At 41.9% G+C, this 24,604-nt stretch overlaps 1 protein-coding gene across 9 annotated transcripts in view; it reads left to right on the top strand.

Annotated features, from left to right (window-relative positions):
• The window catches only part of GREB1L (GREB1 like retinoic acid receptor coactivator), a 216,134-nt gene that overhangs the window by 151,641 nt on the left and 39,889 nt on the right, over positions 1-24,604 (top strand). For all 9 annotated transcript variants that reach the window (XM_059724182.1, XM_014606644.3, XM_019490421.2 and 6 more), the window contains 6 exons: positions 820-957; positions 2,680-2,865; positions 18,564-18,890; positions 20,043-20,171; positions 20,686-20,820; positions 23,287-23,484. In XM_059724182.1, the coding sequence (XP_059580165.1) occupies positions 820-957; positions 2,680-2,865; positions 18,564-18,890; positions 20,043-20,171; positions 20,686-20,820; positions 23,287-23,484 (1,113 nt within the window). The remainder of the gene's footprint in view (positions 1-819; positions 958-2,679; positions 2,866-18,563; positions 18,891-20,042; positions 20,172-20,685; positions 20,821-23,286; positions 23,485-24,604) is intronic.

The following is a 24,604-nucleotide window of genomic DNA, read 5'->3' as shown; positions in this document are numbered from 1 at the left end:
ATTTTCTCAGGATCAAACAATATGCCATTAAAAAGCCATTTTACCACTTATATTGCTCTTTACTTGCATATTACATGCCCCGTGTTGCATTAGTTACATAGATTTTTGGTGGGTCCCTGTTATTTTTGTTCTGCTGTTGAAAGTTCTGAGTTAAGGTTCTAGAAACAAAAACAATTTAAAAATATATAGTTTATATCACCTTTCATCAGATGACTGCAAAATCTGTTACTTTAAACAGCTTGTAACATTCCTGTGAGAGAGGTAGCTATAGCCAATACTTCACTGATTACAAAAATTGAGGCATTGTGTTTCCTTTTCCTTTTGAAAAAATGCAGCTGCTTTTTTCACAACTAAAGCCTAGTTTTTGTCTTCATTACTTCAGAACTATGTGAGATGGTATAGAAATAGCTTTGAGGTTTTGGCCTGTGCTTTGGCTTTTTAATCAACCTGTTGTAGGTGAAAAGTTAGCGAGATCTCTCCCTTCTTTGTGTTGACAGGTAGCACTGAAAGATGACCTGTGTAAATACTTTTAGCCTAGCTTTTAGCTTTGTTAGTGATGCATATTCAAATCTAGGTTTTCATCTCCCTCTTCCATAAACAATACAGTAGTCAGAAAGAAATAAAGTTTTACTTTAGGGATGAGGCAAAGGAAGGATATTGGTTCTTAATTTAAATTCTTTGCAACTATCCAAGGAAGTGCGAAAGTATTTTGAATTTTATTGCAGTTAGTGATCTGTGGTAGTGTCCTTATTTGTTCATAAGGCCAAATCACAGTATGAGACTTACAGTAATGGAAGTTTTTCTTTCTTTATTTTATAGAGCCCCTTTTGTCAGTCCCAGTTCCTCAATCAATGTTAACTGGAATTTTACAGCCTCAACCCATCCCTGCAGGGGAGACTGTAATAGTTCCTGAAAACCTGCTGAATAACTCAGGAGTCAGACCAGTGATTCTGATAGGTAAGCCTCACACTGTGAATAACACTCTGTATCCTGAATAAATAGAATTTTTGTAGCACTGAAACCTCTGTTTTATGCTGAGCCCATCAGTGCAGCATGGGGTCATTGTGTTTCTTAAGACTGTCAGTGACATCCTGTGTTAATTGTGCAATTCTTATGATGAAAAATAGAGTAATTTGAATAATTGAGTAAGACCTGACATACAAAAGAGTCAACATTTACCCTCAATTTTGGTTTTATGTTATAAAGGTTTAAAAAAAAAATCTAAGAATAAACATATTTCTAAGGAATTAAAATAAAAACAAGTGGAAAACAAATGTATATTCCTCTGTGGTGTTTGCAACTCTGCAGCTCTGTGCCACTACATGAGAAGCAGAAATGAAAATTTAGTTTGAAGTGACCAGTTAAAAGTAAAACTTGACTAGCTTTTCCCCAGAGTACAGAGTAATAGAAATAAAAATTAGTGCAAATTATAAAACCTAAATCAGAGTTTTAAAACCTTTTACCTATACAAGGTACATTATTAGTAGCCTGTATAAGAATATTACTTTTACTTTAAAAACATGACTTCTAATGTAAATAACTCCTTTTGATATGTGATGCCCAAGTCAAATTTTAAAATCTAAGATTGGAAATTGGTGTCATTTCAAAAGGCAATTTCATGGCTGTTCAATTCAGTGCAATCCTTTGTCCTTGTGTAAAGCTCCTTGAGTATAATAGAAACATATATGCCAGTATTATCCCTAGAATGAATTATGAATAAGTAGAGGGAAAGCACTCACACAAGTTCTTACTTGAGCAAGTAGTCCTTATCATGAGATTTAATGGGCTCCTTACATGAGTAAAGTATGCAAGGTTAGGATTATAGTTCATTTATATTTTTTCATTTATGGGAACACAATTTAGAGAGATCCTGGGCCCCAGAATACTAGTCTGTAATTTCCAAGACTGCATTTCCTTATTAAAGATGTCAGTGCCTGAAGTCATTTCAATTTAAGTGTAAATTAAGTACAGCCTTTGGGTTCCTGGAGAATTGCCAGGGCCAACCTCTGTTAGGCTAAACGTTAGTGTCCCTGGAAAATAGTGTCCTATTAATAGCACAGAACCAGATGTACCAGCATTGATGGGCCTACCAAACACTGCCGAGAATATGTTTTTAAAAGAGAAATGTTCTTTGGAGAGAAGAACTAGTCTCTTCTGTCTGTCATTCTTTACCATACAGAAAAGCCTCTGTCAGTAGCTGATGTTTGTGTAATCTGTTCACAAAAGTAGAGTTTAAAAGCAGATGAAAAATTATATTGATCAAAGCAATATAGCAGCATTTGAAATATCTGCTTCAATTTGCACTGCTTTTATCACATTAAGATTGAGGTACCATAGTTGCACAGATTTTGGACACTACATTATTGGAAATGTGAGTGTTTTGTACCTAAAGGATCATGATAAGAACTGAAGAGATGACTTAAATATTTGTCTGTCGATAACAAAAAAAAATTACTCTCCTGGTGGGAAGAAGATAATTGCAATTGTCAATTCAGAACAGCCAAAAACAAATGCCAATGCTGGTTTGCCTTATATTATATATCCAATTTTCTTTAATTGTAATGTCAAGTGTGGTCATGGTGATGGCCAATGATTTGCTATGTGGCTTGAAGTAGATGTTACAGAATATAGCAGTCACAAGATTTTTGCTTAGTAACTTAAGTGCTTTTATTTTTGAAGGTTATGGCACTTTACCCTATTTCTATGGAAATGTTGGGGACATTGTAGTAAGTCCCTTGCTGGTAAATTGTTACAAGAGTCCACAGCTAGAGAACAAGGATTTGGATCTTTTGGGTTTGACTGGCAGTCAGTTACTAACTGTGGAGAACATGATTCTTTTAACTATCCAGTATCTCGTCCGGCTAGGTAAGCCATTTTTCATATTAATTCCAATTGTTACTCATGACTCTCTATGTTTTTTACCTTGTATATCAAAATTAACCCTGCTTTATGTAGGCAGCCAGCAGTCTGCTGTCTATCTGGCTTAAAGAGATTCAGAGCTCCATCTAGAGTTGGTGACTTGGCTACTTTGTGAATCAAATTAAAGATGAGTTGAATGTGAAAAGGATAATGCTGTCTCTGCCTTCTTCTGTGATGTTTCACCAGGTCACTTTTGTGAAAATCCGTACTCGCTTTGAAAGGCAAATATCTCATTTGCTTAGGCTATCAAACCTTCAGGTATCTTTCTCAGACCATTCCATCTTTTATTCAGTTCCATGACAGATACTTGCAGATGTCACCACTGTTTAGGGGATTAAGTATTTACATGAAAACCAACTGTCTTGTGCAAACTAAAGCAAATGATTTAATTCTTGTTAGTCTATTTTATATATACTCCTAAATAGGCTTTTAAGGCAGTCTAATGATTCTTTTACTTTTTGTTAGAGACCTTCTCCCTAAATTGGTGTCAAATTTAGTGATAATAAATATAAGCATAAACAGTAGTGGCAAGCACATATTAGACGCACTCTCTCTCTCTCTCTCTGGTGTAGAATCACCAAAATTTGGGGTAGATCTGCTCTGAACAATTCTAGATACTGTGTGATTTCCCAGTGTACTCGTCTCTCTGATGTGCTACAGTTATGTATGAGACTGAAATATGCCCAACAGTTTGAATAATCCTTTCACTATTGTCCCACAATTTATAAACGTGATCTGTGTTTTAATTTCTGATTTCTGGACTAGGTTCAGTTGTCTGCTAGGGACTGGGCTGAAACTATGAAGTGCTTTTCCTTTACAAGAAATTAGAGAGGGTCCAAAGCTGGGCAAAAAAACAAACAAAAAAAGATAAAGGGCTTCAGAGGAGTACAATACAGGAAGACATTGAGAGAACTAAGAATGTTTAGCTTTCAGAAAAGGTGATTAAGCTGGGACATGATAGCAATATTTAAATATCTGAAGAGCTGCCATAAAGAAAAGGGAAAACATCTTTTCTCCTTTGCTGCAGAGAGCAGTATAAGATGCGAGTGTGCTGTATTTTCACATGTAAATCTAAAGTCACCTTCCGTTGAATCTGCTAATGTCAGTGCATGCATAGTTTTATTTTATGTTCACAATAAATTTTGTGCCTGCCAGTCTGTTAGCACATTTTCCCACCACAGGTTTCTGGGAAAACCCTTAAAATGAAGTTGAATACAGTTTCTGAACCTGTTATCTCGTATTCAGGCTATGAACAATTTCTAAAAATATGAAATTAAAGAAGATACCAGTGCTGTTAAAAACATACACAGTAGAGAAAATTATACTAAAGGATTAGTGTTGGTAGACTATAACAATAAGCAGCATGTCTTCAACTTACATGTCATTGAAAGAGGGGAACTGCTCTGTGGGATTGTGAATGGTTAAGAGATTCCCCTGGACTAGAATTGTGTAAAGATGCTGCAGGCACTTTCAGAGACCCCTGCAGAAACTGTTAAACAACAATTAGAAGGGATGTTACACTAGGCTTGCAAATTGTTCAGGGAAGGCATAGAAACTTCAAAAATTTCCAAGCTAGGATAATGATAGAGGAAAACATTCAGGCCAAGTTTCACAAAGCTCATCCAGTTCCTTACATTCTGTACGCCAAGATAGATGCAGAATTGTAAAGCTTAGAAAGGGTTTCAAAAGTACTTTCAAAAGTAGCTCAGAGTGAGTGGGGCATACTGTTTACTGCATTCTTTTTCAATTGTAGAAGAATGTGGTACAGTGTGTCGGGGGACTTTAAGGTTACTGTAAACCCTGTACTGATCATGTCTAAATATCCTCTACCTCAAATTGAAGATACTTTTCCACATTAGCTGGGGGACAGAGATTTTGCAAAATTGGTTTAGTGAAAGTTTACTTAGAGATGGAAGTAGAAGAAGATTCAAATGTTTATTTTAACATAAATACACAGAAAGTGTTACACCAGTATAATAGATTAATGTTTGGCATTGCCTCTGTTCCTGCTGTATGGCAGTGAGCAATGGATCAAGTATTACAGGGTATTCCAAGAACACACATATTTTAAGATTACATATATTTTAAGATTAAAGCAGTTCTGGAAGCCCCACAGCCAAAAGGTGCTTCACAACTTAGATATTTTCTAGGATTTAGAAATTATTTTAGTAGATTTTTACCAAACCCAGCAACTGTACTGTATCCTTTATATTGTTTGTTGCAAATGAACCACACATCGATGTGGTCACGTGTCAGAAAGCTCTCTCAAAGCAAAATGCTGGTCATATCTAGTGGGGTACTTGTTCACTTTGGCCTATCATTGTCTATCAAGCTAGCATATAATACATCTTCATATGGCACTGGAGCTGTAATATCACATACCATGACCTTGACCAACCCACAGCCTGTCTATCATAATCCCTTACAGCAACAGAATGGAATTATGCACAGACAGACAAAAAGCTTTACTTCTGGTGTTGGAAGTGAAAACATTTAACCAGTACGATATGGGAGAAAGTTTACATTGATTACAGATCACCAATCTTTAATCTCAGTTGTCAAGAAGTGTCAACTGGGATAAATGCAGCATATATTCAACACTGGTCTTTTCTTAGTTAGTTACACTTATGACATTAAATAAAAAAGAGCAAAGGCACATGGAAATGCTGATGGACTCTTGTTTACCTGTGAAAAGAGCCTTCTGTAGTAGAAACAGAATCTACTGAATCATTAACTTATTTCAGCAGGAGTATGCCCTAGTGACCTTCAGTATGATTAGGCAAGAAACAAAGAAATATCCCACACTGGCACAGATGTATGACGCCACACTGAAAGGTTGGAGATATATGGACAATCCTGTTTTAGCACCTTTTTATGCACACAAAGATGAAATTACTATATATCAGGGATGTGTCATGCAGGGGATTTGTGGTATTATACTCAGAAACTGTGAACAAGGGTTTTAGAAAAGCTTCACATAGGGCATCTAGGAGTTGTAAAAATGAAAGCATTAGTCAGAAACTTTGTATGATGGGTCAGGTATTGACCAACAAATAGAACATCTTGTTAAGGAATGTATGGGATGCCAGCAGGTACAGAAGAAACCCAAACCAGCACCATTACATGCTGGGAATGGCTGTCCATTCCCTGGCAATGGCCCCATACTGATTTTGAAGGACATTTTTAGAGATGATGTACCTAGTGTTGGTGGATGCCCACTCCAGATGGCCAGAAATATTTTGTATGAAAACTGTTGCAGCAACACAGGCAGTAGAAAAAGTGTGTGGTCTGTTTAAAAAGACAAAATTGCCAGGACAAGTTGTAACTGACAGTAGCTCACAGTTGAGTTCAGATGAATTTCAAGGGTTCATGAAAAAAAATAATATTGGGTATATCACCTCTGCGCCATGCTACCCAGTCATAAATGGGCTGGCTAAATGATTTGTAGTCTTTCAAAAATGCCTTGCTCTGCATGAAAGAAGAGGGCAGGCCCTGTACCTCAAAAGATGGCCTGCCTTTTTGCTAACGTATTGGAATGCAGTACATGCTACAAGGAATGAGTTGCCAGCGATGCTGTTTATGGGTTGGGAATCTCAGGTCACTGTTCGATTTATCAAAACTGGACTTGCAGCAACATATTAGAAATTGCCAACTAAGGCTGGAACAAAGGGAAAAGACACCCTTTGGCAGCTACATCAAGGCCAAAAAGTATTGGCCCATGATTACCAAAGACTGAATAAATGGCAGCTTACATTTGGGAGTGTAGAAACAGGTCCTTTGTCTTATGCAGTGCAAATGGTGCTTAATATTGTTTGGTACCGCCATATCACCCAATTATGAGGCACATACTACCAAACAGAGCACAGAAGCAACAGTTGGAGCCCCACCTTTTGTTGAACCATCAGTTTTGTACCCTATAGTGATGACCAATATTGCTGCTACACCAAAAAATGGCAATCTTGACCAGCCAGGACCTATTAATGCTGAGCAACCTACATTCGATGAGGAGACCTTGGAATCTAACATGGAGGAAGGAAGCCTATCTCCTCACCTCCTCTGAAGGTCACCCCCTTAGCCACTACCCAGGAAGGAAACATAAATAAGAACCTGACACAGCAGTCAGTGCAGCACATTCTCAGGGAAGCTATCAGAAAGGCGATGGGTGTTACCCAGAAACTGGGAATGCAAGCTCTCTGCGAATCTTGCAATCTGTGTTATGCTGTAGCCTTTTTATAAAAGAGGGGACAAGATGTGAGATGTGTTGAATCTGGCTATGTATCTCTAAAGTTACTTTTTGTTTAATCTGCTAATGGTAATGAATGTATAGTTTTACTTTAGGTTTACAATATATTCCATACTTGTCAGTCTGGCAGTACTTTCCCCCACTTGTGGCTGGCGTAATTTATTTATGAATGCCATGGACAAACATAATAAGTAGAACACTCAATAATGGCCTGAAATTGCAGGTTTAGATTGGCTGTCAGATAAATTTTCTTTATTGTTATAACAGTGAGGCAGTGGAATACATTGCTTAGAGAAGTTGTGGAATCTCTTTCATTGGAGGTGTTCAAGAAGAGGTTGGATATGTATTGGTCAGGGAGGATTTAGGAGCAGCAATGTCTACTGTGTGCTGTACATGCATCTCAGAGATCATGGGAAGAGCTCTGCAGACCAGAGCAGATAATAATTGGACAGGTTATGCTCAGTAGCAGAAGAATGAAGCAGAGTTCCACAGCAAGTTTGGATATGGAGGAAGGTGAAAGGAGCTAGGCTGATTTTTACAGAGGGGATAGGATAGGAGAAGGGAACCCTGGCTATCCAGATAGGATGTGATATATGGAGTCTGATATTCCTTTCTTTGAGAATCAAATATTATTGTAATAGTGTGACAGATATTTCTTGGAGTTTCTGTAGTTTCTCTTGTTGGGTTATGATAAAAAGTCTTGTGCAATAAATTGGTTACAAACAAATGTATATATGGGGGGCAAGGAGAAAGGGATTTGGTGGTAGGGGTCTGCTACAGACCCCCACACCAAGGGGAAGAAATAGATGCAGGGCTCCTGAGGCAACTCTCGGAGACCATAAAAGCTAAAGAGGCGGCAGTCATGGGGGACCTAAACTACCCGGACATCTGCTGGGAGACGCAGACAGCAAGGTCCCATCGCTCACGCAGGTTTCTAACCTATGTACAGGACCTCCACCTGACACAGGAGGTGCATGGTCCCACTAGGGGGAATGCCATACTGGATCTGGTATTGGCAACGGGAGATGACATGATAGGGGACCTCCAGATCGGTAGCCATTTGGGAGACAGTGATCACCTAATAATAGAATTCAACATAAGACGTTGAGTGGGTAAGGTAACTAGTAGGGTGAAAGTGCTAGACTTTAGGAAAGCTGATCTCAATGCACTCAGGCAATTAGTCAAGGACGCACTGCAGAGTAGGAGTTTTGAAGGGATGGGAGCCCAAGAAGGGTGGCTGTGCCTAAAGGAAACGATCCTTCGGGCACAAAGCAAGACGATCCCCGAGCGAGGCAAAAGAGGGAAAGGGGCCAGGAGGCTTCCATGGCTGACCAGAGAAATCCAGGGCAGCCTAAGGGCCAAAAGGGGAGCACATAAAAAGTGGAAACAGGGTGAGATCACTAAAGATGAATATACCTCCTCTGCTCGTGCTTGTAGGGAGGCAGTTAGACGGACCAAAGCTACCATGGAGCTGAGGATGGCAACCCAAGTAAAAGACAACAAGAAATTGATTTTTAGATATATTGGGAGTAAAAGGAAGGCCCAGGAAGGAATAGGACCCCTGCTAAATGGGCAGAAACAATTGGTGACAGGGGGGACAAGGCTGAACTCCTCAACGAGTTCTTTGCCTCAGAGTTCCTAAGCGAGGGACACGACAAGTCTCTCACTGGGGTTGTAGAGAGGCAGCAGCAAGGCGCCAGACTTCCATACGTAGACCCTGAGATGGTGCAGAGTCACTTGGAAGAACTGGATGCCTTTAAGTCGGCAGGCCCGGATGAGCTCTATCCGAGGGTGCTGAAGGCACTGGCCAACATCATTGCAGAGCCACTGGCGGGAATATTCGAACGCTCGTGTCACACGGGCCAAGTCCCGGAGGACTGGAAAAGGGCCAACGTGGTCCCCATTTTCAAAAAGGGGAGGAAGGAGGACCCGGGCAACTATAGGCCAGTCAGTCTCACCTCCATCCTTGGTAAAGTCTTTGAAAAAATTATCAAGGCTCACATTTGTGAGAGCCCGGCAGGGCAAATTATGCTGAGGGGAAACCAGCACGGGTTTGTGGCGGGCAGATCGTGCCTGACCAATCTAGTCTCTTTCTATGACCAGGTTACGAAACGCCTGGACACAGGAGGAGGGGTGGATGTTGTATACTTAGACTTCAGGAAGACCTTCAATACGGTATCCCACCCCATACTGGTGAACAAGTTAAGAGGCTGTGATGTGGATGACTACACAGTCCGGTGGGTGGTGAATTGGCTAGAGGGTCGTACCCAGAGAGTCGTGGTGGATGGGTCGGTCTCGACCTGGAAGGGTGTGGGCAGTGGGGTCCCGCAGGGCTCAGTCCTTGGACCGATCCTCTTTAATGTCTTCATCAGTGACTTGGACGAGGGAGTCAAATGTACTGTGTCCAAGTTTGTAGATGACACAAAGCTATGGGGAGAAGTGGACACGCCGGAGGGCAGGGAACAGCTGCAGGCAGACCTGGATAGGTTGGACAAGTGGGCAGAAAACAACAGGATGCAGTTCAACAAGGAGAAATGCAAAGTGCTGCACCTAGGGAGGAAAAATGTCCAGCACACTTACAGCTTAGGGAATGACCTGCTGGGTGGCACAGAGGTGGAAAGGGATCTTGGAGTCCTAGTGGACTCCAAAATGAACATGAGCCGGCAGTGTGACGAAGCCATCAGAAAAGCCAATGGCACTTTATCGTGCATCAGCAGATGCATGACGAATAGGTCCAAGGAGGTGATACTTCCCCTCTATCGGGCGCTGGTCAGACCGCAGTTGGAGTACTGCGTGCAATTCTGGGTGCCGCACTTCAAGAAGGATGCGGATAACCTGGAGAGGGTCCAGAGAAGGGCAACTCGTATGGTCAAGGGCCTGCAGACCAAGCCCTACGAGGAGAGACTAGAGAAACTGGACCTTTTCAGCCTCCGCAAGAGAAGGTTGAGAGGCTACCTTGTGGCTGCCTTTAAGTTCATCACGGGGGCACAGAAGGGAATTGGTGAGTATTTATTCACCAAGGCGCCCCCGGGGGTTACAAGAAACAATGGCCACAAGCTAGCAGAGAGCAGATTTAGATTGGACATTAGGAAGAACTTCTTCACAGTTCGAGTGGCCAAGGTCTGGAACAGGCTCCCAAGGGAGGTGGTGCTCTCCCCTACCCTGGGGGTCTTCAAGAGGAGGTTAGATGAGTATCTAGCTGGGGTCATCTAGACCCAGCACTCTTTCCTGCTTATGCAGGGGGTCGGACTCGATCTTTTGAGGTCCCTTCTGACCCTAACATCTATGAATCTATGAATATATAAGGGCACCTCTACATGTGTAGGTAAAGATGCAAGGGGATCTAAGTTACGATTCTGGGATTGTGCATTAGTTCCCATTGTGTCTTACTGCAAGGAGCAAGCTCCCATGGGGAGCTGAGACAGCTGCTGCGATCTCTGAGCCTTGGGGGGTTTTACAGGATAGGACTCGGTCACCAGCTGCTGGGGCTGAGAGCCCCCTCAGCTGTGGGACTCCCAGCTCTGGCTGGGCATGGTGCACCCCTGAGGCTGGGAGCCCTGCAGGGGAAGACCCTGCTACATGTGCAAATTAAAGCTTGTATATATGTGTACTGACTGCTGCCCTGATCTGCCGGCTTGACCTGTTGTCTTGGGAGGTCTGCTGCTTGCCTAGAGCAATAATCAATGGTTCAATGTCTAGTTGGCAGCTGGTGTCAAGTCCCAGGGCTGGGGTTGGTCCTGGGGCTGGTTTTGTTCAAGATTTTCATCAACAATCTGGAAGATGGTATAGAGTGCCATCAGCAAGTTTGTGCATGACACCAAGTTGTGGGGAGTAGCAGATATGCTGGAGGGTAGGGCTAGGATTCAGAGTGACCTAGACAAATTGGAGGACTGGGCCAAATGTCATGAGGTTCAATAAGGAGAAGTCCAAAGTGTGACAGGGTACTTGGTGCACTCCTGTCGCTTTAAGAGAAGAGGCTGCCTGAGAAGCCTCCTGAGGGTGTGGCAGGGGGGTGATGAGATGGTCACCTGATGGGAAGGCGGCAGGGTTTGATGCATAAAAGCCAGGGCCTGAGCTGGTCAGGCAGTGTACTCATGAGTGCTAGTGTGGGAGGAGCTCCTGGCAGCAGGGCTCCTGATCACTGCCAAGCTGGGGTAAGTAACACTGAGTCCAGGAACCGACCAGACCTTGGAACAGACAGGCTTGGAAACAGGAGCAGGTGAGCCCATTTCCTGGAGAGGGGCAGCAGAGGGTGGAGGGCCAAGGTGCCCAAAGCCCAGCTAATGAATAGAGAGGGATGAGGCAGGCCTGGGGACAGAGGCAATGGCCCAAAAAGGCTGGTGATGAACAGGGATCCTGGTTTTCTCGGATTAAAAATTGCAAATTCTCCGATTAAAAACCCAAATTCCGGGGTAAAAATGAAAGGCCCCCCCACAGCCCCTCCCACTGCTGCTGGTGGCCCGCACTCCCCCCCACAGTCTCAGCAGCCCTCAGCAGCTCCATGGCCAGCTCTGCAGCCGCGGCGAAGGATGGGGAGACTTGGGCTTGCACGCGGCGGCTGCTGCCACTTACCTGGAGGCCCGTGATGACGGTGGTGGCTGCTGCCTCTAAAACCTGCCGCTGCCACTGTGGAGCTGTTCTCGGAGCTGTGCGGGCAGCCTCCGGGCGGCAGCGTGGTGGTGGCCGGGCGGCATGCAGCCATCCCCACCACCGCCCCACGCTGTGTCGCTGCGGCCGGCCGCACAGCCCCGAGCACGGCTCAGCGGCGGCAGCGGGAGGTTTTGGAGACAGCAGCCGCCACCGCCATCACGGGCCTCCAGGTAAGCGGCAGCAGCGGCCGCATGCAAGCCCAAGCCCCCCCATCCTTCACTGCGGCTGCAGAGCTGGCCATGGAGCTGTGCACCGGCCGCTTGCCAGCCTCCCTCTGCCCCTCCCCCTGGCAGCCACACACCCCTAGGGATGGCTTTGCCCATGGGGGCCTGCCCCAGTGCCTGAGGCCTGCCAGAGGGCAGAGTATGGGGCCAAAGGGGCCCAAGCCAAGGGACAGAGCAAAGTTGTGTTAGTAGATCACCTGTGAGGCTTGGCAGTGGGTAATGGGGAGGATAGAGCCCACAAAACTAGCCCTTAAGGCAATGACCACAAGCATGTGTGGTTATAAGAGTAACGGAGGGGGACCCAGGGGAGCCACTTTGGAAAGGGCTGAGCAGCTACTAGGGGCACTGTGACCACTCCTGGGATGAGCATTTGCTACACAAAGTCCTGGATTTAGGATGGTACAGTCCCATGAACCAGTATGGGCTGGGGACTGTCTGGCTAAGCAGCAGTTCTGCAGAATAGAACCAGATGGTTACAGTGGACATTAAGCTGAATGTGAGCCAACAGGTGCCCTTGTTGCGAAAAAGGCTAGTAGCTTACTGGGCTGCAAGAGTAGGAGTGTTGCTAGCTGATCAAGGGAGTCATTATTCCTCTCTATTTGGTACTGGTGAGGCCACACCTGTGTCTAGTTTTGAGGCCCCCACTTCAGAAAGGATGTGGAAAAATTAGAGAGTCCAGCAGAGGATAATGAAAATTGGTAAAGGATTGGGAAACATGACTTCTGAGGAGAGGCTGGGAGAACTGAGCTTATTTAGTCTGGGGAAGAGAAGACTAAGGGGGGAATTTAATAACAGTCTTCAACTACCTGAAGGGTGGCTACAAAGAAGATGGAGTTGGACTGTTCTCAGTAGTAGTAGATGACAAAATAATGGTCTCAAGTTACAGCAAGGGAAGTTTAGGTTAGATACAGTAAAATCTCTGTTACCTGGCATCTCTGGGGGAAGGGGATTGCTGGTTACATAAAATCTCTGGTTATCTGAAATAACCAGGCAGGGTTTTCAGGTAATGTGGAGCTAGGGGAAGGGGGATATGGTGGCAGCACAGGGTGGTAGATGCTTTCCCCTGCAGCTCCCCCCCCCCCCCCCAACACATCCAGCCAGTGGAGTTGAGGGGGGGTCAGGGTGGTGAGTGGCAGCAGCACCCGCTGCATGCAAGCTTCACCCCTAGCTGTCCGGAAACTACGGTTAATGGAGTATTCCCATTGGTTAAGTACCAGATAGCAGAGATTTTACTGTATTGGGAAAAACTTTCTCACTAGGAGGGTAGTAAAACACTGGAGCAGGCTACTCAGAGAGGTTGTGGAAGCTCCTCCTTAGAGGCGCTGAAGACCCAGGTAAACACAAAGCCTTTGCTGGGATTATGTAGTTTGGGGATGGTCCTGATTTGAGGACCAGATGACCTCCTGAGGTCCTTTCCAACTCTAATTTTCTATTACTATTATTCTATGATTTTCAAGGTCTAACTTTATAGTTGGTTGAAGCTTTTTATGACTTGATAGGTACTCTATGTGTGTAGATGGTCTCAAGGCAACTGTACAATTAACCAGTTAATTATGTGAAACCTGTAATGTGTCAAGGGGGGGCCTATGTCTGGCAAGAAGTTATCTCTTCTAGATGATTATTGTTATGTATTTTTCTCTTGATTTAGAAGTTTCTTACTCAGGTACTGGTTAAAGTTTTTGTATGATGATAGGAGTTCTCACGTAGCTCTCAGTATATTGTTTGCACACAGGAGGAGATACAAAGTTACTTGCACATGCTTTTGCCAGACAAGTACTTTGATGATAGTAATGCATTGTTCATCTAGTTACATGAACCTTGCAGGGGCAAACCCACAAAAACATACTGATAGAAGACACTTGTGGATGCTTAGTCTGGTGAGGCAGAAGGTAGTGTAGTGTAGCACCTGAGAGACTGACTAACCAGTTGAGAGGCATTAGCATTCACAGGGGGCAGCCTACTTGAGTAATTCCACCCGCTTCAAGGGAGATATGGCTGTGAAACAAGGAAGTTGCAAGGGAAGACTGATGTAGAGTTCAATATATCCACTTGACTTCAACATAACTGCTTACTTGAGCAAAGCTCTCCGTGGACATAAGTGTTTGCAGGATCACATATTGTATAGATAACTGATTATTTACAAAATGACCTAGGTCATTTTCTAATTTTTTTTTTAAATTTACAGAAGCTTGGTTAGCATCCTTTATAGGCCAGGGGACCTTTACATTTTAGCTAACTTATTTGTTAAATTATTATTTGCTTTCTAAAGTACACTGCAAAATTGGAAAGCACATACCAAACTTAATATGGTATGCACATTTAATATTTTATACACTACTCCTTTTGCAAAATTACCAAGAATATTCCATACATCTGAAAAAGTCCTTCTCTTGGAGCTTCTTTCTCTTGACAAAAATTCAGTAGAAAAATCAGCCTTTCTGGGTTTTTGTTTTTGTTTTTTGTTGTTGTTTTTCTTTTTTTGAACCACGCTTCAGTATTTGATAAACAAATTATATTCCCTGGTATAAATTTCTACAGAATGCTTGAAAAATAAAAATCTATATACCGCATCCCTCAACTCCTGCATATTCCCAATTACTGAATGACCAAGCTTTATTGGAGTAATTTTCCTGGAGTTCAGTTTGGCAGGTTGTGGGCTGGCATGCTCAACTCTGTCCTCCCTGAAACTGACTGCATCCTTTTTAACTTCTACAAATGATGATGGATTTGTTAGGGTCAGGAATTAACTTTAAGGAAAAAATTGCTCTACTTATGAAACCAGTTTTTTACTAGGTCAGTTAAAGTATAAGAAAAACAAGATACTTTATCCAGAATGTGTTGCAATTATTTCTCACTACAGAAGACTAAATTAGGAGCAGAATTTCAGATAGTAGAAAGCCCCATCCTGAGACTGAGTTATTTTTACTGGTCCCGCTATTGCTGCAACATTTTTTTTCATGTCATTCTTATTCTGGAGCCCAAATCACAGGACATTTCTTATGGAAGAGCTCCTTTTAGGAGGAAGATTGATTTTGCACATTCCTGGGAACTTTATTGCAAAATCATGGCCACATAATTGGATTTGAGACTGAATCTATTATGTTTTCAGAAAGCATTTGAACAAAGTCTCACTGTAACGTTACAAGTTATAAAAAAGACCATTAATATAAGCATCTCCACAGTTCTGAAGCCTTTTTGTTAAATCTTGTGTGTGTGTGTGTGTGTGTGTGTGTGTGTGTGTGTGTGTGTGTAATGCTAAGATCATGAGCCCTCTTGGTTGCTGTGCATGATACAGTACTTCTTCTGATTATGGTAACAAAGCTATGAGAATAAACTTTTATTTTATGTACTGAGGCACGTGACATGAGTTCAGGTTATGAAAGGTTAATACCAAAGTGAATCTAGATGTCTTTCAGCTACAGCTCTCTGAACATTGATGGATTTCTTATCATATAGAGTTTATCTATACCGATTGTCTTTATATATTGAAGGCATCTCTCATTAGACTCAAAACACCCTACATTAGACTCAAGGCACCCCCTCAATTCATAACTTTTTATGAATCCTATTTAAAAAATTGATTTATTTATTACAGTGCTTACCTCCTTTCAGGTGGGTAGTGGGAGTAGGTGAGTGGCCAGGCAGAGACACAGCTGAGCCTGTGCTTTGCTTACCTGTTTATCTCTTCAAACCTCACAATAACCTTCAGTGGATCTTATGGCACTCCAAAGTGCCATGAGCACCCAGTTGAGAATCACTGGTTCGTATAGTGGCAGTAGAATGTCCTGGCAAGATTGAGACTGAGGATGCCCTGCTCATCTTAGTCTGCTGATGTGGTCCAGAGCCAGAAGTTCACCAGTGAGGCTACTCCAAGTTTATCCTTTGGTATCTGCTCTTGAGCCCACAGTTTCTGATGTGCCTGGCAGCATGTGCTAGGAATAAGATCAGAGGAGACTCAATTTCAAACTTCAAGCTCTGGTACTTGAGAGAGGACTTATTTGTATGGAGCAGAGGCAGGGAATTCTCAGCCTTATCCTGATACAATGTAGACAAGGCTGCATTTGCAAAGAATCAAAATTAGGAGGAATTTCAAGGGTCAGCCCTTGCACAGATGAAGAGCATGCTCAGAACATTTCCTTTTGCGGTGTTTGGCGGCAAAGGTAGATATGCCACTGGTCCTTTTGCTTGCCACTCCTGGTGGCTTTGACTACTCTTTGGCAAGTTGCCAGCTGTTTTCTGTCTGAAACTTTGTATTTTCAGTTACTAGCAGTGTGGGGTAGTTGTTTGGCATTCTTGTCAGAATATTTCTTCTGTTCTAATGTATCTTATTTAGCTACTAAAGGATTAATTTTCTTTAGGTTGAGAGATTTGTTAGACATTGGTTCTCACATGCTTATCCTATTGCCTATGACTCTGAACACGTGAATGAGAAAAGCATCATGATGCAGATGGGAGTGCACTGTGGAACCCTGGAACCCTCCAGGTTTTTTGTAATTTAATTATTTTCTTTCTACCTCTTTTGTCTGTGCATAATAAGCACTTTACATGATGTACTTGAGCAGACAGCCAAGAGAACTGAAGAAATGAGCCAGTTGGGATTGTGCGTTAATACTTGTTGTTAATTTGTCTAGAACAAACTGAAATTTTACAGTGGGTTCTTACATTGCCACTCACTTTTTTGTGATGGCTTAATTTTTAAAATAACTTGAGAGTAGTCCATTAATAGGGGATGATCTTTCCTGAACCAGAGTGATCAGGAAATTTATGTGGTTTCAGTGGTTCTTGCAGTCTATTTCCTATGCTCTTACAGATTTTGCATTTGACTATCTTATCTTCAGGAACTGTGGGTAACTTCACCTCAGCTCTCTTCACAGCATTCTGTATTTTGTGTCTTTCTATTTGTACAATTACCTTTGTCTTCTTTGGGTGTTTTCAAACTCTTTCAGCCTAGAACTTGCAGGCTACATAATTGGCCACTTTCAGCACAGTTTTGCTTTTGTTTCTGTGCAGATTTAAGTTTCTTTCTTTATCATGTTGCAGACTTTTTACATTTTCTTGTGATGGTAATAATTTTCACTACAGATCATCAGCCATCGTTTCTCTGCTAATCCAGATTTTTAGAGATGGATATGATACCTTGGTATAGCTGAGGTATTGAGACAATTTTGACGATACTAACATGTTTCTACAGAAGGGGAATGGAAAATACAGAGTTTTAGTCATTTGTGTCATTATTGTACTTGTCAGGACCTTTTGCCTCAAATCAAAAGTGAAAATTGCCTGGCATTCAGAAAATTAGATTTGTCCTACTCATGTTGGTGGTCATAATCTAGTAGAAAAGATGGTTCTGCATTGACATTTAGGATACATACAGGCATTACGTTTAGATTGACATAACCAAGATTGTGCAGATGTTCCCAGGGTATAAATTGCCCCAAAAATGGCATGCCTGATCTAAGTTCACATCCTGAGGTGAGCTAGAAAGGTTAACCAAATCTACAAAGGGTTAACACAGGACCTGCATATGTTCACAGCACAACCCCAGGACTGTACTGTTCCTAACAGCTTAAAGTAAGCCAGGTAGACCTAAACTGGGTGTGTTGAATTACTTGTTTACACATTTTCCTACTTCTCAGTCGACTTTTTCCTTTCCATTAACTTCTCTTTCCTTCACCCCTGTTTTTTTGTCCTGACATAAGCATAACTTGAAAACTTGTATTACATATGCTTCATATATTTGCACAGAAGAACAAATTGCTAGACTATCCATTAGTTTCCTGTGGTGCTAATATGGAATATTGGCAACTTGTAACTTGGGTATTTCTTTTTTTTCATTTATGAGTACAGTTTTGTCTGTTCAGGATATCTTTGGAAGCTAGCTATATTTAATCTTGTTAGATTCATACTAGTGGGAAAATGCTAATAAAACTGAATTATTCTGGGAATTGATACTGAGATAACTCACCAATTCAAACTAATGTAATCAATGTCAGAAGTCCATTTCAAGTGTTAGATATGCTTACAATTCTTTTGATCAGAAGCTTGATATTTTGTTAAATCATGTTACTCAATTACCCAGTAATTTCCAAATTCAGTTTACTTGGAGAGGTGATAGAAAAAGCATAATTCAGGCCAGTCCTCAAGTTTTGGCATACTGCATTGTCATGATTAAAGGGTGAGTATTGGATTTCCTGTTCCCTGGACCACTGGAGGCTGTATTTATAATATAGATAAATTGCTTCCATTTCAGCTAAAGGGTACAAATTTTCTTCTCTCCCTTTGCTTGATCTACTTTTCAGTAGCCTCATTGTAGAGGACAGAGAAGCAGGGAGGAGACAGTTTTTGTTTAAAAATAGAACTTTTACAGTTAAACAGTGAGAATGTGTTCAGGTTGGTAGGTATCCATTAAAAATGTGAAAAAAATGCTAGGTTAGTCTAAACGAGTGTCTTAAATCCAGGTGGGCAAATGACTGATTATTTTTAATGCAACAATATTGTGATGAAGAGATGTTCTATTTTAATTATAGGTCCAGACCAGATACCACTCAGGGAAGAGTTCGAACAGATCATGCTGAAAGCTATGCAGGAGTTTACACTGAGAGAGCGCTCCTTGCAAATGAGCACTCAGTGTGTCTCAGTGTCACCAGGTCAGCTCCCTTGGCTTGCTAGGTTAATTGCCAGTGTATCTCGGGACATGGTGCATGTGGTAATTACCCAGAATTCTTTGGCTGAAGGTATTTCGGAGACTCTGAGATCCCTCAATGAAATGAAACATCAGCAAAAACTACCAGATTATGTTGTTGCAATTTGCGCATCCAAGATTAGAGGAAATGAGTTCTGTGTGGTAGTTTTAGGTAAGTAACTTTACAATACTCTCTGGTTACAAAGACAGTTGTGTTTGCAGTGCTTCAAGTTTAAAATCTCCCTCTTCATTTTTTGTTTCCCTTTTATTTTTTCACTTTGCTCTGTCTTCTGCTCCACAAGGATGTTGTGCATTAGTGGCTACAGGGATCTCAGCAGGTGATGGAACATAGCTGCATGCTTCCAGCATCTACACTGAATCAGATTATTTAGTCATCCTTTGCTTGAGATTCCTGAAACTGTGCTTGCTTCTTCAGCTGCCTTGGAAAATAGCTTAAGGAGTTCCTCTGTGCAATATAAAGCATTCATATAATTTATACAGCACTGTATAGTTTTTACACTATGGTGGTGAATATCTAGGTGAAACCAAAACTGAGCCTAAGCAGCTCGTTTGGCTATGTGCCTAAGGCATGCTGGTGGCGGCGCGAAGCAATGCATCCAGCATCATTTCTGGTTACTTTGATTCCCTAGGCAATGACTAGGTACCCATTTACAGCTCGATTCACTGAGGGCATTCTTCTGCCTGAGTTCAGAGCAAGCAAAATGATTTCCATCCCATGGCTTGCTCTGAGGTCTTTGGCTACTATTGTTGTTCATGGGCCAGGGATCTTAACTACTCTGCCACCATGCCTTCCCTCCAAATGACTAATTTTTTAACAGTATGAAACACAGGACACTACTTCAGCTGTACCATTTTTCACTAGTGGCCATTACAGAAGCTCTGTATTGCATACTTGTGTGCCTGAGAGGAGCTGAATTTGTGACTGGGTTTGTCCCCTTTCTCTGTGGACAAATTAGATTCTAGTGATAATTTTCTCTACACATTTTAGCAAAGTTTGCCATCCTTCTGAGGGATAGATGAAATGCTAACACTGCATATTTCTTTTTAATCCTAGAGCTCAGCCAACATGTTTGTGGACAGTAACTTGCAAGAAATGTGCTAAACAGACATAACTCATTCTCCTGCCTCCTATTGCAATAGGCTTGAACATCTTACTCCTTGATATTACCAGTCTCTTCTCTGAAAAGACAGTGGAAACCTATAGCTGAAGATTAACTTTGCCTCTATAAAGTCTTGACATATTGAAGAGTTTGTAATGACACTGGGCTGTATCTAATCTTGATATGTCCTTTGCATTCTTTAGGTCAATATCAGTCTAGAGCCCTAGCAGAGAGTATGCTTACAACCAGTGAATTTTTAAAAGAGATCAGTTATGAGCTCATCACAGGAAAAGTTAGTTTCCTGGCATCACATTTCAAAAATACATCTTTGGGTGAGTGAATTGGAGACTCTCAAGTTCCTGCTAAAAGAGGAAATTTCCTAATGCGCTTTGTATTGGCATATCTTCTTTTAGGGGTTGAAGTAAAGGGGTAAGGAGTACCATAACTCCCTCTCCTTTCTGTGGCCTTTGGCATACTGAGTATAAAGGAGTTTTCTTTCTTTCAGGCCAGTGCAATGAGAGCTACCATCCTGTTTTAGTCTAGCCTTACCCTACTTGTCCTGAATCTGATTGTGGGGCATCCAGAAGTACACAGGGCTTGTGTGCTGATCTGTCAGCATATTTTCATTGTAATTGTTCTTCAGTGACTATCAAATATCACTACTAACTAAAGGAAAAGAAAGTGTCCAGTTCTGATTACCTTTTGGAGTTAAGCTTCATAGTAAGCCACTAGTAAAATTGAGGATAGCAAATATGACATAAATCATATTAGACTATATGTGGTATAAAGTTTTACATCAATTATACTAAATTCTACTCATGCACGTTATTCTTAACTCTTAAATAGGTGATGATTTGGACAAGTTGCTAGAGAAAATGCAGCATCAGCGAGGAGACAGTGTTGTAATCCCTTTTAATGGAGATGTTAATGAATGTGTATCATCTCAGGAGGCAGCTGCCATGGTTTCAGGACAAGAACCAGGTAATATTTTTCTCATAAGATGTAAAGATCTACTTATTTGTAGATGTCATAAAATGCATGTCTCAGAGCTTTCTGAAGGCATTCAGCCAAAATTAGCATTTCTGGCAGAATGCATCAACAAGAGAAAGCAAAGCAATAATCTTGCCACAAAACCTGTATCACAAACAGCTTCTTCTTTTTACCCTTAACAATCCTTAATCTAAAATATATGACTTTAAGTTTGTACAATGCATGAACATGGAGAAATTCCTGTTTAAGACTTAAATTCTGGACTGTTCTCACACTCTTATGCCTGGGAAAAAGAACATTGTCTTGAAGTAAAAGCAAAGGAGATCTGTGTCCTGTATCTGACTGCTTAGACTACCTGTGTGGCCTTTTACAGGTAGCTTTATATTGTATATGCTTCATTGTATAAAGTAGCTTGTCTGGGTTACAGATATTATTACTTTGAGCCTTAAACAATGGTGAATCTAAAATTTTGAAAAGGTGGTTGCAGATGGTGTGGCACATCATCACTTTTGAAAACGCAGCACATTTTTCTCCAGTTAGAGAAACTAGAAGCTCTGTTATTTTCTAGGGGGCTAGCGCTAAATTATTCAGTTTAAGATCAAAGCAAAAGCAAATATAATGATTGGAATTGTGCACAATTTCCTAGATTCTGTATTTAAGTTAAGAAAAAAGAAAAGTATCCAAAAACTAGTTAAAAGATAGTGTCATTAGTCCCGTAGTCATTATAATTAAATATACATCTCTTACATTCAGATTCATAAAACAAAATCTAGCCTTCTTGAGCATTTTGACTCCCAGTATTTCACTGTTCCTCATTTCTACACCCAAGTTAATATTGCCACACCTGAGGCTTTTTAGGAGAGCTAAAAGCGGTCTTCAGGGCTGTTAAAAAGGAGACACTACTAGGAATAGCTTAGAGACATAAACATTTCAGAAAAAAAAGATAGTTTGAACATTGGAACATCTAGGATAGAAGAGGATAGAGGAGCATTAACATGCATGGAGTGGAGATGATAATGATCCATTCAATTGATTCTCTCAGCACTGCCTGCATAGAAATACTACTGGACCTTCCAGGCAGTTGTTTTTAAAGTTTGGATGGAGCAGGGGATACCTGCTCCACTCAAAGATGGCGGGGTACACCACTGCACCCCCGCCCCTGCACCCTCCCTGTATCTGGCCCTATTCTTAACTCATCCAAATTATCCCTGTGTTAGTAGCCACCAAATTCCATAGGTACCTAAATTGTTTATTCACCTGTGTTTTGGATTCTTAGGACTTTACATTTCAGTTTCCACACATATCCATAAGCAAATAGGTGTCTAGTTCACACCTAAATCCTGCAGCAATCTAGAATGGAAGTGGGATACTCCCTGAACTCTTCCTAAATCCATGGAGGGGCCAAGTTCACAAGGTGCACCCAGAGCACACTTAACTTACCTGAACGGCTTTGAGTTCATTGCAGAATACTGCAGCCACAATCATATTCATTCAAGAATGTGACCTGAGGAGGAGGTATGGTTGGGACCAATCTTTTAACATCAGATTGTAGTGGTTACAGCACTCATCCAGGAAGGGGAGTTTGAAAAGCAAATTTTCCACTTCCTAGGAGAGTGCTCCAGTCGTCAGGCTGTTGAATGTTCTGTGAGGCTGCACCTCTACCCCTCTCATTGAAGCCAAGAGTGCAAGAGTCATGAAGCTAAATGGAGTAAAAGCAAGAAGGAACCTGACTGCAGCATTGAAATTAGGGCACTCGGCTCGGACGGAGGAATCTATTCCTTGCTTCCAGGATTATATTTGATTTTTACCCAGACTGTTTAATGTAAAATGTATAAGTTTTGGATGGATTAGGGACCAGAACCCAGGGTTCCCTTTTCCCAGATAACTGCTGTAACAACAAAGCTACAGAGCCAGGCTCTCTCTTGTTTGTTCTCCCTCTAGCCTCATGATTCTAGCAATCTTGGTTGTCCAGTACGCCAGCTTCAGCCATGTTTTTATTGCAAAAGTAAATTCTATACAGTGCCACTAGGAAGTAAGTGGATTTATTCTGCTAAGTAATTTTTTTTGATAATACTGTATAACCTCATGAATCTGGCATGCTCAGGACCGAGCACCTGCTGGAAATGTGAAAATTCTGGATTTTGTAAACCAGACGGGTAGGGAGGAGGGAGGCGGTAGAGGGTAGCAGCAGCCAGTTTTGGAGCAGTGACCATATGCAGAGCGGCGGCACAGGGTGGTGGATGGTGGCAGCAGCCACCGTGTACAAGCTTCCCCCTCCGCTCCTCGGGGACTGGCCACCGCTACTCCCCAATTTAGCGTATTTTTAAAAAGTGCCAGATTTTTAAGAATTCCGGATTTTTTATATCCGGATTTATGAGGTTATACTGTATAGGCTAGAATATTTTGAAGATTTGTTTAACATAAACTGAATTAAAATCTGATGCCTTTTCTTATTAGATTTGGATGTTGACACCTTCCAGATTTACCAGCCACAGCTTACTGTTGCCAGAAAGCTCTTGTCCCAAGTCTGTGCTATAGCAGACAGTGGCAATCAAAGTCTGGATCTGGGCCACTTTAGTAAAGTAGACTTCATCATTGTAGTTCCTCGTTCAGAGGTCCTGGTCCAGCAGACTCTTCAACGGATTCGACAATCAGGTAAAGCGATGGAGAGTGAGGTTTTTTTATTAAATCAAACCAGTTCATTTATGTACACCTGGCATGCAGTGCTTGAATAACTTGTTCCAGACTCTATTTTGCAAATCCCACATTTGTCCAGTTAGTGTCATATAAGGTCTAAAGTAATGAGTCTCAACCAGGGTGCCATGGCATCCTGGGATACCTTGAGATCCTGTCGAGTGTGCCACATGTTAGGTGTGCAAACAAGATAAACCCAGGAGCTTTCTCGCAGGAATCCATAGTGTTAAAAATTTTCTGATTTGCAGTGATTTTTATAAGTTCTTTGCTACAGAAGAATTGCTCTAATTTTTCTGTAGTCAAAGAGTGAAAACTAAGAGCTGGCATTTTCCAAGGGGTGCCTTGAGGCTAAAAAGGTCTAACAGATCACCTTTCATAAAAACAAATCTATTGCATCTACTGCATAGCTGGTAAAGGACCCTGCTACGTTTCTGTAACAGTTGGATTATCTTTGAGCAGAGGCAACAACCAGCAATATGAAAGCGAAAGAAAGAATAAACAAATGTCTTTTCATACTTTCTTAGGGACATAGGGTCACCTGAGCCTTTGAATCTAATCCCCTGCTTTTGCTGGAAGTCAAAGGGCCACCAAAATCGCTACTTTAAACCTTTGCACATGACTAAAAAGCCCAATACTCAGAACATTAAGAGCACCCTGGAGGATGGCAGAGGTAAAATGGAGATGAAGGTATTGTTCATGCTGTGCCTTTATTACAACAGGAAGTAGTTGGTTAATATACGCTCAGAAATTTTGAGGAAAAGGACTATGCTACAGGAAAGGCAAAAAACCTCACAGTCCTCGCCAATCTGACCTAGGGGGAAAATTCCCTCATGACCTCAAAATTGAGTGATATGAGCCTGAGCAGAACAAGGCCCTCTACCCAGGTACCCTCTGGTTTTCTAAGTGCCAGTGGGAGCATCAATGTACCCCAGTCAAAAAACACCAGCTTTAACTGTGGCTAATATTCCAATGCCTCAGCGAAAGATAAACAATAACCCCCCAAACCCAGAAGTCGATAGCATTCATGAGGTGAAAAAAAGTCTTCCTGGTCTCAGCGGGTGACCTGCAGAAGTCCTGAGAG

The sequence above is a fragment of the Alligator mississippiensis genome, chromosome 3, assembly GCF_030867095.1.
Source record: "Alligator mississippiensis isolate rAllMis1 chromosome 3, rAllMis1, whole genome shotgun sequence".
NCBI lineage: Eukaryota > Metazoa > Chordata > Crocodylia > Alligatoridae > Alligator > Alligator mississippiensis.
Note: the sequence above shows the minus strand (reverse complement) of the source record. Positions and strands in the feature narration are given on the sequence as shown.